Below are 15,871 nucleotides of genomic sequence, written 5' to 3' on the forward strand. Positions count from 1 at the left end.
ACTTTGCTGAAGATATCACACATCTTGGGTACAATATGCAGAGAAAATTAAACTGTAACTGAACTGGCATCCTCTTCCTGATGCCAGCTTTCACCATCCTGCAAAGTGCAAGGCAAGCTATTTGGGAGAAAAGACTTTGCCATAGTTAGCTTCAGTTGTCAACTTGAGATTCCTGGGAAGAGGGAACTTCAACTGAGTTTCCCCCACTAGGGAAGCCATGGCCACATCTATGGGGCATTTTCTTTATTGCTAAGTGGTGTGGGAGGGGTCAGGCCATGGTGGGTGGTACTATGCGTAGGTAGATAGGCCTGGGCTGTACAGGAGAGGTAACTGAGCAAGACTGGGAAAGTAAGTCCGTAAGCAGCATTCCTTCATGGTCTCTACTTCAGTTCCTGTCTCCAGGTTCCTGCCCCAATTTCCCTCGGTGATGGACTATAATCTATAAGGCAAAATAAACTTTCTACCTCAAGTTGCTTCTGGTCATGGAGTTTACCATTGCAACAGGAAAGCAAACTAGGACAGACATTGATGGCTTTACCTAAGGACTCCACAGACTATGGAACCAACCTGCCAGACAGTGTGTGCCTGCTGGTGCAGTAATGGCATGGCTGCTACGGGGGCAACCAAACCACTCTATGCTTAGTTTTGAGGCTCATTCCATATAAGGGGACCCGTGCCTGCTACGTTAAAAACCCATGACTAAGGAGGTAATAAGCTGCAGAACTTACTAGCGTTGTTTAGTTGATGCAGAACTGTCCTGCTTTAGAAACGTGTTTATACTCACAGGCAAGTGCTACTCTCAGTTTTGATGGGGGAAACTACCTTGAAGGGTGATGAACAGAGACTCATGGCTGCTCAAGCTATTGAGAAGAAGTGATGGTCATTTGCTCAGCCCTTAGGAAGACAGCTAAACCACCATTTCTAAGGATCAGAGAACAATTCAGAAGAGGAGGTGGGAAGAGAAGAACTTCACTATAGAGCTCTGAAATACTGTCTTCTGGCCATGGCCCAGACAGTGGAATGATGATCTCTCAGCGGCAGTGGGCCTAGTCAACCACACATGGGAATGTGTGCTGCACGCCCTCCCTGCTCAACAATGGGGTCTCACGGATTCTGAGGGTAGGGCAGATGCTCCCTTCGGTTATGTACTCACGCACTCTCAAGCCCCAGCAAATAGTCTCAAGCCTGTGGTTTCACAGATGGCCTGATGAAACTTAGTGGGTTACAAAACAAAATAAAAAGACATGGATGTGGGAACAGGACTTGTAGGCAGGGGGTGGAGTGTGATTAAGGAAGAATAGACTCTGCAGGAAGGACATGGCAGCTTAGGAGCAGATACGCTTAGGAGCAGAATTGCTGGGGGAGGCAGTTCTGTGGTAATACTACCCCTCCATACACCCAGATATGGACCCCAAGCCCACGGTCTAGCCAGGGAGCAGCTTGGGGCTTTCCTATGATCAACCTCTCAACTGTCCACACTGCTTCTCCTATACAGCTTTGGGTTGATGGATGTTTCCCTATGGCCTTCCTAGGGCAATACCCTACACCCCGCTGGGGTCCCCTTACATGGAGAAGGCCTCCCGAGTTGAGGTCCACTTTGCTCTTCACACTTGCCAGGGCCCACCGATCCCTACCCCTTACTCCCACACCTGTCCCCTGCTCACAAAATACACCCATCTCTGAGCACAAGACATGCAGCAAGGGTGGCCCAAGAAGGCTGTGAACATAAGTGGTCATTCTGGTCTGGGGCTGGCAGGCTGGGCTGAAAGCTAAAAGGCTGTGAGTCCATTTCCACGTCCCTCCTCTGTCCTCACCTTCCACTCCTTCCTCCCATTGCACAGGTAAAGGGACCTGCATATAGGGATACACCAAGGTTTCCAGGCCTCTGAACCTCTGAAGTGTGTATGTGCTCTCTGCCCAACTGTCCTTCCTTATTAGCAGGGGTCATGCCCATTCAAAACCACCTCAGGACCGCCGTGAACCACTCCTGAAGATCTTGGAGATGTAGCTCAGCATTTGTGAGACACATACATTCCTGTTTCCATGCTCACCAGGACAATCCCAAGGTGGTGAGAGGGGCAGGAAGGGGGCTAGAAGGAGCTGTCACACCCATTTTCTCCCTGTGAGCAGCACAGAGGGCAGAGTGAGGATGACTGAGGAAAACCCTGTCAGTATCTTACTGTTGTTCAGTGAAAGAAAAGCACTGAGGGTGAGAAGCATTGTTGGCTACAGAAATAAAGCCATAGGATGTGGTAGAGGCAGTGGCATGGCAGCAGTGTCAGAGTGAACGCGGTTATCAGGGAGGGCTCTGTCACGGGGGGACGCAGGGGTTTGTGGGGGGGGGGCAGGCTAGCCTCAGATTCACTATGTAGCTAGAGATGACCCTGAGAGTCTGACTCTAGGGCTTCCACCTCCCAAGTTCTCAGACTGTCTCTCTCTAGGCTTGGTTTGCATACTTTTCTGTGTGACCTCCACAGAGCAGGGACGTGTGGGGAAACTGGTCCTAGTGGCCCTGAGACATACCACCTAGGGCCTCTCTTGCTCACCACAAGCTCTTCCTCTGGCATATGGCATCCCTTGGGTCTGGAGATCCCTGGAGGCCAAGCCCCCATCCCATCCTCGGGCCCTTACTCCTTACCAGAAGCATTTGATGTCTCAGCTTCCAAAGAGAGTTGGACAAGAAGCAAGCGGAGCATTCTGAGCTGCCCTGACGTTGTTATTGAAAGAGGGTAATGGGTATGCTGAACAGTAGTGGCTAGAAGTTAACACGTGTGCCTGGAGGTGTGAGGGTGGGGGCAGCGGTGGGATCCACGCTGCCACAGTGTTGTCAGTCCCCATCCAGGGAGAAGAGAGAGGCAGAGAGACAGTGTTTGCAGTGCCAGGATGTCACAGCACACACATTTATGGGATGTCGGACAAGCAGCCAGGGTCACACAGTACTTAGCAGCCACAGTTCGTCTGTGTGCCTCCATCCCCACAGTTCCCAGTGTACTGCTCAGGTCAACAAGGCCTGCCCGGCACAGCGTTCCAGAGCCACGGGCCCCAAAAGCCAGTTTGTGCCCAGAGGGACCCAGGAAGCCCAGGGCCTCCCAGAGCCTTGGGTGTGTGCACATGTGTATGTGTGAGGCAGACAACCATAAGCATATGCCTGGTGCCTGTGTGTACGCGTCCATCCTGGCTGTGTGTGCAAAGCTGGGAGTGTCTGGCCCACCTGCTCAAGTGGCTTAAGCACAGTAAAATGGGCCCTGACTCGGGGTGACGTCTAAGTGTGTCTGAGGATGTGTAAGTGTCTGGCAAGGCATGTCCTGTGATGCGCATCTCTCGGGGTGGGCTCTGTGCTGCCCAGGACCCCCTGCGCATGAAGCAGCTCCCGCAAGAACACCCTGCTGACTGTGGACCAGCTGCCATGCATCCCAGGGTCCATGGATCAGTGCAGTAGAGCAGAGTCCAGCCCGTTAGTGCAGCTCCAACCGGCAGGAGCAGAGTGGGCCTATCACAGCCAGGCGGGCCTATCATCTGGGCACATATTCCCTGGGCAGCCCAGCCCAGTTGTGGTCACGCAAGGCCTGGTCCACTGTCCTGATATAGCCATTGATCAAGTCCTTCATCTCAGGCGTGAAGGGTTCCTGATCGTGAGGGCGCCGGCCACGCCGCCTGAAGCTGCCTTCTTTGTTGTTCTCCACGCAGAGAAGCCGCTCCTCACTCACGGACACGTTAAGGAAGGCCACCATCTCCCGCAGCGTGGGCACCAGGCTGCGTCGCAGCTCCTCATAGTGCACAACCAGCAGCCGCTTCCCATACTTGAGCCAGTCTAGGACGTGTGAGGACCACCATGAGGCGTAGCTGTTCACGAAGTCCGGCCACTCTGGAGCAAGGAGAGAAGCGCTGTGTCAGGGTTGCCTTCCGGGGCTACTGGCTCTGCAGGGCCTGCCTAGGGGGGCAGTGCTGCCAGTTTTAGACTTCTCGCTTCCCGCTGACCCACTTGGGAGTCCACTATGAATAAAGGGTTCTTATCAGGCTACACCTGGAAGAGTCCTAGGACTTGACTCTTGAGTCTGAACTTGGGCAACAAACAGCCTGCCCTGTGCCAAGGGAAAGCTGCCTCTCTCCTGTATGTTGTGACTTTTTTGACCTTTGGGACTATCCGGGACAGCAAGAAGTGTATGCGGGCCCCAGGGTATGATGTCATAGAGAGATAAAAGGATCAAAATCCAGAGGAAGCTCAAGCGATCCATCTCATGTCAGGAAACCTGGGTGGTATGTGTTACAAACATATGTGTTACCATCATATATCACCCTGTAATAATATAACAATGTTTGTAACATACACTGAACATGTAACGATGAACATGTGACAATGTATGTTTGTACATTGCATATCTGTATATTGACATACATTGACGTCCTTAGACCAGGATGATGGCATGTGCAGAAGGGGCTTTTGGGAGGCAGTCTAGCTTAGATGAGGCCATGCAGCAGAGGCCCCTTGAGACGGGATTAGGAACAGGCTTCTCTGCCGTGAGGCCATGCAGCACTGTCTGAAAGCTCAGAGAAAGGCCTCACCAGACACTGAGTCACTCTGCTTCTGGAACCACAAAGAATAAAGAACTGTTACTGAAGCTCCTCCCTTCTTCTGTAATGCCTTGTTAGGCTTGTTCAAGCTGACTAGGAAGCAGGGCTGGAGACCAGCACTGCCAGCCACCACCCAGGCGCCCTGGACAGATCAGGCTACTCTGCGGGCACATCTGGAAATGTGGATCTACAGAGATCTCCCTTCCGACTACAGCAGTCAGCGAGGGCAGTCTAGGAAGGACCGCCACGCCAACCTCTGAACACAAAGCGGGCATGCACAGCCTCTTCCCATCTCTGAATGGCATGTGGGTATGGCCTCATTTTCTAAAGGAGGATCTAACTGACTCCAGCAGAGAGGCAGACAAGGCCATGCCAGCTAGAGCTGGCTCAGGTCCGGGCAAGCTCTGGGTCTCTATGCCCTCATCACCCACCTAGGAGTGGAGAGAAGAGAATTTTGGCCTGCAGCCTGCATGGCAGTCACATAAAATGAGACACTGTGCGGACAGAGAAAGCTTGGGGAAGGTGGGAAAGAAGTGACTGCAGCCAGGAGTGTGCATTCTGAGCCTGCAGTCAGTCCCCTGCTCGGGCCACCCATCCCTCACCTTTGCTCTTCCAGTTGCGGTCAGGGGCATAGCCCAGGTGTCCGGCGCATTTCCTGTTGAATTCAGCAACTAGGGACCGGTAGGGGTTCCGGATCAGCAGGATGGCAGAGTCAAACATCTCAATCTCCCTCCGGCCACTCTCGTGCGTCTTCACACAGATGGTGCGCCGGCTCCTCCAATGGTCCTTCTCACCCTTGAACCCTGCTCAGGCGGAATGGAAGGACCTCTGTGGAGGAAGGTTCCCCCACTCTCATTTGGGGTGATCCTACTTCCACCATAACACAAGGACTGACGCCATCTGAGGGGGCTCTTGCTGGGTGTGGCAGATCTACCGACAGGAGAAGCCTCCACGGGAGTAACTCTCGACTCAGGTAAAGTGTTAACAGGAGGTGTCTACCAGTGGGGAAAATGATGTCCACATTTACAAAAGGCAAATTACCTACTGCAGCCCCCAGGGGTCAAAGGGCAGGGTCCTGACCTATGGACACAGAAGGTGACACACATGTTGGGCTTTCCAGGGAGATTATCTTAGAGGAGCATTGTAAAGAACTTTGTCCCGGACGAAGACTGAGGCTCAGGCGGGTGGAGCATGTACACAGCATCTCCACAACTACAGAGCTCCGCTCACATGCCTGTGGTGTTCCTGTAAAGCCCCTACCTTAGTGGCTGGCCTCATGCCACATGCTGTCACAGATCTGTGGACTATCACATGAGTACAGGTTCTCTATTCCAGGCTCCAGAGCAGTTCCTCATCCACAGCATTTGAGGGTCCACAACCTTGTCTCCATGAATGGAGAGTTACCCCCCAGACCAACATCTCAGCTCCCTGCATCCTTCCCTTGGCTCGTTGGGAAAGCACTGTGCACTCAGAACCCAAGTGACAACTGGTTGAAAGACCAGACTGCACTCATTGGTCCCTAGATTCCGTAAGTCCTTGTGGCTCCCAGTAGGGAGCTTTGGATCATTTGACGGCTGGTGCTGTCAGTTCAGTAGGTAGGACCCAGCTAGGAGACAGGGGTGCGCTGCACACCTTCGAGGGATCATTAAGCCCCTGGTTAGGCCCGTGAGGGGCCATCTTGATTGCGTTACCTGAGGAAGGAAGACCCTACCCTAGAAGAAGGTGACACCATTCCCTGAACTAGAGTTCCGAACCTTGTAAGAGAAGGAAGCTGGCTGAGCACCGCATCCATCGCTTCTGTTCTTCCCCACCATGGACCGATACGGTGTCCCCACCCACCCCAGCCTCCTGCTCCCCTGACTTCCCTGATGGATTCCATCTCAAACTGTGAGGCAGATAAACTCTTCCTTTCTTGAGTTGCCTTTGCCAGGGTATTTTGACACAGCAGCAGGAAGGATATATGACGGCAATAAAGGAATAAAAGCAGACCCCAACTTAAGAGGCTGTGGACTAGAAAGTGGCATTGCTCAGCTGCAGAGCAGAGAAGCTCAAGGGTACACAGCTGAAGAGACATCAAAGTGGGACATTCTGGAAAGATGTTGCCTGGAGCCCTTAGCCCATAGGTCAGCCTCACCCAGGACACCCAGCTCAGGGAACAGGCTCCATAAATCTCCACAAGCTTGTCTTGGAGTTTCAGAAACAAGAGTCCAGATGCCTCATCCATATCTACAGGGGCAGCAGCGCTTCCCTGGTACCTGGAGAAATGCAACTTTCAAACCCAGAAATGGGGCTTGCCCACCAAAGCTTGCTACTGCCAAATACCAGAAACCCTTGCCTTGACTGATCTTACCAAACAGGCTAGGATGCCATAAAAGGATGACTGAAACGGACTAAATTAATGTCAGACTGCTGTCTGAGAGCCCACAGCCCAGGTGTCTTCTGGCAGCACTGAACCTGGCTAGTCCACTCTTTGGCCAACTATCTACATGTAGACACGGGCAGCTGGTACAGGCCTTCTAGGCAAACATTGTAGGTCACTGCAGCCTGGGCACAGAGGCCAGCCAGAGAAAGCAGGATCACGTGCTCAGCTGGCAATGGCCTCCCACATCTGCAGGCGCCCCAGCACCTCTGTAAGGTGGGGCTGACATACTGCTACTTGAGCACTTGCCACCAAACACAGGCCCATCTGCCCACTAGGTTGTTTTGTTTGACAGTATCGGCTTTTTAGCAAAACAAACTCTGGCTAAGAAACCCAGGCAAAAGCCGTGCCACTTGACAAGTAAGAAATACATTTTGCCAAATTTAGATGCCACTTGACTTGTCTAAGGGTCTTCGTTCTCGAGCAGCAAGCAGACTTGGGCCATTTAAGTTAATTTACTCAGACTAATGAGGCCTCTTATTTCTACAAGCAAAATATTAGAAAACAAAGTTCTTGACCATTTCTGCAGGGTAGAGTCTTTCAGAGGCTCTCTGTGGTAGGTTCCTGTCATGTTCCCTGTTTTCTCCCTCTTCTGATGTCTGTCCTCTTTGCCTTTCTGAATGAGGATGCAGCCATTCCTGATGAGACCTGGTAGGCTAGGATCAGATGGAAGGGGAGGAGGGGGACTTCCCCTTTCAGTGGACTGGGGGAGGGGCATGGGCAGAGAGAGGAAGGGAGGGTAGGATTGGGAGGGGAACAGGGAGGGAGCTACTAGTGGGATACAAAGGGAATAAACTGCAATTAATAAAAATAAAATATTATAAAATAGTCCCAAATCCTGGACTGGAAAAAAACTGCATTTTTAAAAATGATGAAGAGCTACCCCTTTGTCTGAAGGGGAAAAAAAAAGGAGCAGATTAATTTTCACTCTTAATGACTAGAGGGCTGTGGGAAAGTCTGGTGCTCCAAGGAGGGCTGGTTTGTGAGGGGCCAGCATGGGGCGGGCTCTTCTCCCTGTAGAAGCCTGACTTACCCTTGTTGTAGAGGGTTCCATCGAAGTAGTAGCTTCCAGTGTAGAAGCCAGTGGCGTGTTCGATCAGGTGCCTCGCCCACGTGTTCCCAGCTCCCGGGAAGCTTGACAGAGCCACGAACACCTTAGACTTGTTGGGCAGGAACTTCCTGTCTGTGCACCGGGTGTCTGAAAGCCCACATGCCACCAAAAGACACTGTGAGTGAGGATCCACTGCTGGAGTCCTCCGAAAGGGACTGGCGATTAAGGGGCCTGCAACCTACTCTTGCACGTCACTGGCTGGGGAGGCAAAGCCTCCCATCCCTGGTGGCCGGATGTGGTGCCCTGGGATGCCCACCATACCATCTCTCTGGGGAGGCCAGATTCTGCTAGGGCAGGTGGACAGGGCTGTGTCGGGGACCCAGCCGTGCCACTGCAGTGCGGTAAAAGAAGCTGGGCCCATCTGAGGCCAGCAACTGTCCTCAGGACTGCTGGCAGCAGCACAGGTCACTGGGGGACCATCCCTGGAGACACTGGACAACCTCGGGGTTACTTCTCCTTAGGAGATCTTCATTTCCATCAGTCCAGAGACCCTCAGAGGCTCGTGATGATGCTCCCTCAGGGGGATTGCCAACACATGGGGCTTTCTGAGACCTAAGTGCCCTTCACGTGCCTCTGAGGCTTAGGCCTTGCATTATTCCCCTGAGCCTCCCTCTCTCTCCTCTTACACTACCAACCCCAAAGGCTCATAGTTTCAAAAGAAGCCTGGCCTTACCCTCCCCACTGAGTAGAGGCAATGGGAATTCCACATACCCTGTACCCCGTGGCTGTGCACTGAGGCATGCCTTAGCATTTCTAGCCTTGCGAGCTCTCTGGCCCCAGGCCAATGCCAGAGTCCAGGGGGTAGGCAGAGCTCACCTTGGACAGGCGTCTGATAGACCTCACAGTAGCCAGGTAGCTCCTGAGCCTCTGGGGCCTGGCTGCACAATGCTCCATCCACAGCATCCCGGAGGCTGAACTGGGGGGTTGGGTAGGCGCAGTAGCAATCCCAGCCCCTGAGGATGGCAAGAGGAAACTCCTGTGGGGAGGGAGGGGAGGAGCAGGAGGTGAGGAAGTGAGTGGCTTGTGCCTGCGGCTTAGAGGTGAGCTGGTCCCCACGGAGGCCACTTACACAAGGTCAGCAGGGTGGACCAGCAGGCTCTGGGTCCAAACCTGGGTACTCATAGCAGTGAGATGTGACTTATGCTCAGCAGGAGCCCTGAGTGGAAAGTGACAAGCCAACAGGCACCACACTGCATGAGACACACTGTGGAGGAGGGAAACCTGGGCCCAGGATGTGACTAGGCATCTGGCAGGAGCACTAGGCGGGGTGAGGACAGCTAGCCAGCTCTTCGGCCACAGGGCAGCTCAGGGTGTGTATGTCACATCATTAGACAGCCACACCTGGAGCCCTGAGAGGGGGTCAGCTATGCCTCCAGGGAAGGGACAAAGCCAATCCTTGGCCTAGAGGTCCCCAGCAGAGTGGGGACAGATTCCTAATCTTTTCCCCCCATCGCTGGAAGAGTAGAGAAACACAAGTCTTGTTCCTTCCTGACATGCTCAAATGATGGGGTTTTCTGAAGAAGGCAGAGAGACTGGACACACCTCCTTCTGAGGTCCCAGCCAGCTCTCAAGTGGGCTCTTGCTCCCCTTTGGCGTGTCCACATCACACAGCAGAAGGAGCATCCTGAAGACCTGGATGGCATTTCTGGCTCAGTTGTTGTGCGTCACTGGGTAAGACCTCTAACCACCAAGACTCTCGCCATCGGTAAATGGTAATACAATATACCATGTGGAAGCATGGCTAGGTGAGTTGGGCCCCAATGGTTCTGCATGGTGCCTGGCATCCAGTAGGCATTCCACCTAGCAAAGGGCCATCTTTGGCTTCCTTTCCCCTCTGAGTATTAACTACAGCTCATTCAAAACTGCACACACTTCCCTCACAATGTCTGCGAGTACCCACTATGTGCCAAGCAGCAGGTGGGACACAGTCCTACCCCCATGCCTCCCACGCTGAGCGGCAGGGCTCTGAGGCACCACTGTGTAACAGAGGGAGGCGGTGGGTAGAGGATGGTGTTTGCTGAGAAGGGAGCTGCTGCACAAACCTTTTTATTTTTTGCCCACAGCAAGAAATCTCATAAATAAATAAGGAAAATCAATAGCGTTTTCCGTGCGTGGCTTGGTAAAGCTGAGGAGCTGTGCACTCGTGTTAGACAAGAGATAATGTCACAGCCAGGGGAGGTGAGGTGAAGCCTGAGGGACACAGCCACAAGAAACACTGATTGCTGACCCCAGGGCTGACTGAGCAGACCCTCTCCTCTGAGCCCAGAGACCCCTGGCCCCCACCCCCGTCCTTCTTCATACCAGGCTGGCACTGTACCCACTGGCACAGGGGGCTGACAGGTCTCCCTGTGTCTCTAAGGAGACTTCACACATGGCCACATAATCTTTACAGAGAAGCCCCTCTGGTGTCCTGACTTTCCCCGTAGCTCAGCCAGCATCTCTGGAAGCAGGATTCTCTGTGGATGTGAACTGGTGAGAAGTAGGGTGGCCTGTGAGGGTTCAAACATCCCCTCTTCACACTGGTGTCCTGCCCTTCTCTGCAGTAGTACCTTCACCCCAGCAGGGGTGCCCAGGGCCCCTTGCTGCCTTTGGGAGTACCCCGTGGCTCATTCCCCCCACAGGCTGCAGAGTCTCAGGGTGAGACCTCGCTCAGAAACAAGGTCTTCATAGAGTTAATTAAAATGAAGTCATTAGGTTGGGAAGGCCCTCCATTGTGACTGATGTCCTCCCAGGGAGAACTGGCCATGGCAAGCATCTAGCAACACTGGGAGATACAGGCCAAGGAGAAACCAAGGCTGCTGGTACACCGACCTGTGGTTCCGCTTTACATACCTGCTGTTTAATGTGTCCGGCCTGTGGTGCTGATGAGGCAGCCTGGATCAGCTAAGGCAATGCCTCTCCCTGTTCCCTGGCTACTGAGACAGGCTCCCACCCCCGGGCCTTTGCACCTGCTATGCCTGGAATGTTCCTCCCTACACACCCTCTCTCACTTTCTTCCAGCCACCATCTCAGTGAACCCTCTTTTGCCCACCCCTTTCCAAACTGCGGTGCCCTCCCACCTTCTCCTATGCTGTGCACAAATACTACTTAATAAATTCCTCATGAAATGCTCTGATCTCAGATGCAAAGCCTGGTCAGCTCAGGCGGGCAGCATTTCCATCCACTTACAGGTTCTCCTGTCCTTCCTCCACCTCTCCCTCCCTCAACCCAAGCAACTGCTATCTTACTTCCCATCACTGCCGATCAGCGCCATCTATTCTAGAGCGCCACATAAATAGAATCACTGGGTGTGTAATTTTGCGAGCCTGACTTCTTTCATTCAGAAAACCATTTGTTTAATCTGGCATCACTGGTTTACATGTCAGTAGCTCATTCCTTCTCACTATCATAGAATTACACATGTGGACGAACCATGAGTTGGCCAGGTCCCTTTTTGATGGCTGGCTGAGCTGTTTCCAGATTTTAGCCACTGTGAATACAGCTGCTTGAAACACCTGAGGATTTGACTGTCTCATGTGCAAACACCTACCCTTCCTGCCTGGTTCTTCATCGCCTCACTCACCAGCACACAGCATATTGTATATTTTACTTCTTTTCCTGGTTTGTTGTCTGCCTCAATTACGAGCATGTAAACAGAGAAGGGATTTCTGTGTCCTGTGTGTGGCCACATCCTCAGGGGCCAAAACAGTGTCTAGTATATGGCAGATGTTTCAGTAAGTGTTTGATAAATGAACAAGTAAATGGATGAATGAGTGAATGAATGAATGAATGAATGAACATCCTTTCTAGACTCCACCATCATCAAAAGCATTTGGCAACAAACCATGCCATACTCCTGGCCAAGGTCAAGAGCCTCAGAGGGTATGAGGGAGGAGAAGGTGGCAGCACCTTGCAAGCCCCCTCCCCCTGGGCTCTGCTATCCTGGGATTCCTGAAGCAACAGTCTCTACAGCCTGAGTGTTCTGACGAGGCCCCTGGGCTCCTAGCTCTCCCCAGAGGCACTGGTGCTGAGGCTGACTTCCACTCTCATACCCCACTGCCCCCACCAGTGACCCAAACCCTTCTGCTTCCCCGAGTGGATTAAACTGTCAAGTTTCTGGGTGTTTGCAGAGCAACGAAGAGCTGCAGACAGTAATGCAGTTTTATTTACAACATAACCGCCTCGGCAACATCACTGGATTCTGAAAACACAGAACAATTTTCAGCCCCGTGGGATTTTGAGGACACGATTTCCATAAAAATTAAATATTGATGAATCTTATCTTTCTGCCAACTTCCTAGCTCTCCCATGCCCCTGCCCCCACTCCAACCTTCAATGAGAGAAAGAGACAGAGGGAATGGAGGTTAGAGTTGAAAAAAAAAAAAAAGGCCAGAAAAAACAAGCAGAAAGCCAGAGCACAGTGTAAGACTGTTGGAATCAAGCAGAATTAGGAGAGCTAGCTAGGTCTGCTTCCTGGGCCAGGATGAACACACAGCCTGGTCTTGATCTTGGACCTCTGGCCATGAGTTAAGGTGCCCAGGATGGGGATTCAGGTAGGAGTGGACTCCAGGCAAGGCCCAGGTCTTGCAGGAAGCCGTGAACAAAGGCCTGGCCTGTGGCCATGGATATCTCCATTCATGAGAGTGAACTCTGGGGGTTGAAATTATCTCCAGGTGCCTTTCGAAGAGACTGTGGGAGTGTGGGTAAAGCTCAAAGAAAGGGGCCAGAGGCTTCACCTGCAGGACCTCCAGCATCTTCTCAATGTAAAGCTCTCACTTGACAGGCTCTTGCCACACATCCAGCCTCAAGGTGCTGGCAGCTAACACTTAAGCATCCATCCTATGGGCACAGAAAAGTCCGAACATGTTGGCTTGAGGAAAAAACAAAACCAGTGTCTTCAGGGGACCTATAGGTATCAGTAGGGGTGGCATGGCTTTGAGAAGACCTGAGTCCATGAGCAACTAGACCAACTCGCAGAGAAGGCCTCTCGTGAAAGCCAAACACCATCAGACAGAACTGTGACGACCCGCCCAGCCACCAGGAGCCCGGGTGCCTGGGGTCCATCAACCAGTGCAAGAACAAGCTTCCCCCAGTCAGCCTCTCAAATGTCCCACCAGCAAAGGAGCCAGGGCCAGAGACCGTTATCAGGATCGCCGTCTGCACGACGAGTTACTCAAGAGGCAGCACTAATATAAATCATGGCATCGCTGGACCCATGTCACTTTCCAATAGGCATTCTCACCCCATCCAGCAGAAGAAGTGGAGGGTGGGGTGACAGGACCCCAGCATCACAAATGAGAATGTGGGAGGCAGGGACTAGGACTCAAATGATTACAAGTTCAAGTCTTTCTCTGGACCAATTTGAGAAGGACAAGACACAGCTGAATAACATATCAAAAGCCTTCCAAGTGTACATGTAAAACCACAAATCCTTATTTTCCTTGTTATGATAGCTCCAGGAAATAATTGCTAATGCACTCACAGGTAAGAAAAGAAAAGTGAAAAGAAAAGAAAAAAAGAAGGAAAGAAGTAAGGAACTGGGCGATGGTGACTAGGTGGCACATACCTTTAATCCCAACACTCAAGGAGGCAGAGGCAGGTGGATCTCTGTGAGTTCGAGGCCAGCCTGGTCTACAGAGTGAGTTCCAGGACAGCCAGGGCCACATAGAAAAACCCTGTCTTGAAAAACAGAGGAGGAAGGAAGGAAGGAAGGGAGGGAGGGAGGGAGGGAGGGAGGGAGGGAGGGAGGGAGGGAGGGAGGGAGGGATGGATCTGAGATGTCGCCATCAGTAAAGCGCTTGTCTGGCAAGTGTGAGGACATGAGTTCCAGAGCCCATATTTACAAGGAGTGGTGGTTAGCCTTGTGATTCCAGAACTGGGGAGGTAGAGTCAGATCCCTAGGGCTGTATGCCAGGAAGCCGAGCCTGCTTAACAAGTTCCAGGGGTATGAGAGACTTTGTCTTAATAAAACTCAAGGTGGATGGCTCCTGAGCGATGGACCCGAAGTTGTTCATTGCCCACCAGGTCATATGTACACAGGTGAGCTTGTGTGTGTGCATGTGTGTGTGTGTGCACGTGGCTGAGCTTGTACATGCCCTCCCACCCCGTATGCATATACACAAGACAAAAGAAAGGAGAGAATGGAGAGGAGAGGAAGAAAGAGGGAGAAAGGCAGAGAGAAGAAAGGGAAAGAGAAGGGAGGGGAAGAGAGGGGAAGGAAGAACTGGAAGCCACACAGCCCAAAAAAAACCACAGCGCGGCAACAGAAATGTACAAGTCATATTAAAGAAGAGGGTGGATGTAAGATGCAGTGGCCCAATGTTTACATCAGAAAACAAAGTCCTTGCACACACACACACACACACACACACACACACCTAGAAAAGGCTGCTTATACTTTCAGCTGGGTTTTTTCTGATGCAATAAAGTTATAGGTAAGATTTATTTCTATTTCTGCACCTTCAGATTTTCTATAATGGATACCTTTTTACCTTTGTAACCTCCTAAAACAATGAGTGTTTTAAAAGCATATACACAGTTTAACGTCGCAGGTTCTGTATAGACTTTCAGGTGACTCTGCTGTGTGCAGTACTAGGGATGGAACCAGGGTCTTACACACATGCTGTGCAAGGGCTCTCTAAGTGAACCACATCTTCAGATCTTGCTCTTTTGAGATCAAGTCTTACTGTGCAGTCCAGGCTAGCACTAAAACCCACAATCATCTGGTCCCTGTGCCTCCTGAGTGCTAGAATCGGAGGTGCATGCCACCATGTCTGGCCTAAAACAGGCCAGACATGAGCTGCTCCCTGAAAGCACATATACAATCTCTGTCAAGGCTCACAGATCCCAGACTCCCACAGACCCCTCTGGCAGGGACTTGAGTGCTGCATGGTTGCTGGGGATCTCCCTGGGGTAGACTCCTCCCAGCTTCTGAGGCTCAGAGGGACTTAGTCAGAGCAGGCACATGGGGGGAGGGAGGTGCAGGGCCATGCCTGCCTTTCCAGTTCACCAGACATTATATGACAGGGTGGCCATACCTTAGAAACCTGCCCGAGACAGTGCCAGACTTCACTGCTTCCGCTTTTAGAATTCTCACTCCCACTACAGTCTCTGCTCTTGCGTACAAATATCAGTCTTCAAATTAATTACCCTAGGCAGAACCAGTGCAAAGCTATCTAACCTCCCCCGCCCTGGCTGCTTCCCACCTTGCACGGAATGAAGGAGGCAGCAGGATCTTGAAAAGGAGCATGTTTCTTTCCATCTCCAACAGAACTTAGAGAAGACCATTTTTTTTAATAGGCTTTAAAAATGCATTATTTGGGGAGGGTAGGTGGAGATATGGTTGAGTAACTTAGAGCCCTAACTGCTGTCCCCGAGGTCCTGAGTTCAGTTCCCAGCACCCACACTGGGTGAACTGCCTGTTATGCCCAGCAGGGAAGCTGATGCTCTCTGGCCTCAGTAGGCACTGCACTCACTGCACATATCTGACTCATACACACATAATTTTTAAAACACATCATTTTCTTCTGTGGTGTGGCCACTGGTTAGGAACCCATGCTTCTGTACACAAACAACCTTAATTCACTGGGTCATCAACACAAAGATGTGAAAAGAGAAGAGACACTAGGTGGGAAGGGAAAAGGGACCAACAGAAATACAGAAAGAGGAGAAAGTGATGGGGTGCATTTGATAAAAATACACTATGTGTGCTGTGAAAATGACAGAATTAAATCCATTCATATATAATTAACATGTGCTTGTTAAAAATGGATCATTACCAGGTTGACTTT

At 51.7% G+C, this 15,871-nt stretch overlaps 1 protein-coding gene across 6 annotated transcripts in view; it reads right to left on the reverse strand.

Annotated features, from left to right (window-relative positions):
* Window positions 1–2,695: 2,695 nt before the first annotated feature.
* Wscd1 (WSC domain containing 1) overlaps window positions 2,696–15,871 on the reverse strand; it is a 39,443-nt gene continuing 26,267 nt past the window's right edge. For all 6 annotated transcript variants that reach the window (XM_060363366.1, XM_060363364.1, XM_060363365.1 and 3 more), the window contains 4 exons: window positions 8,919–9,078; window positions 8,025–8,189; window positions 5,175–5,375; window positions 2,696–3,865 (listed from right to left, as the gene is read on the reverse strand). In XM_060363366.1, coding sequence (XP_060219349.1) covers window positions 3,513–3,865; window positions 5,175–5,375; window positions 8,025–8,189; window positions 8,919–9,078 — 879 coding nt within the window. In that variant the 3' untranslated portion in view covers window positions 2,696–3,512. The remainder of the gene's footprint in view (window positions 3,866–5,174; window positions 5,376–8,024; window positions 8,190–8,918; window positions 9,079–15,871) is intronic.

The sequence above is a fragment of the Meriones unguiculatus genome, chromosome 11 (genome assembly GCF_030254825.1).
Source record: "Meriones unguiculatus strain TT.TT164.6M chromosome 11, Bangor_MerUng_6.1, whole genome shotgun sequence".
NCBI classification, from domain to species: Eukaryota; Metazoa; Chordata; class Mammalia; order Rodentia; family Muridae; genus Meriones; species Meriones unguiculatus.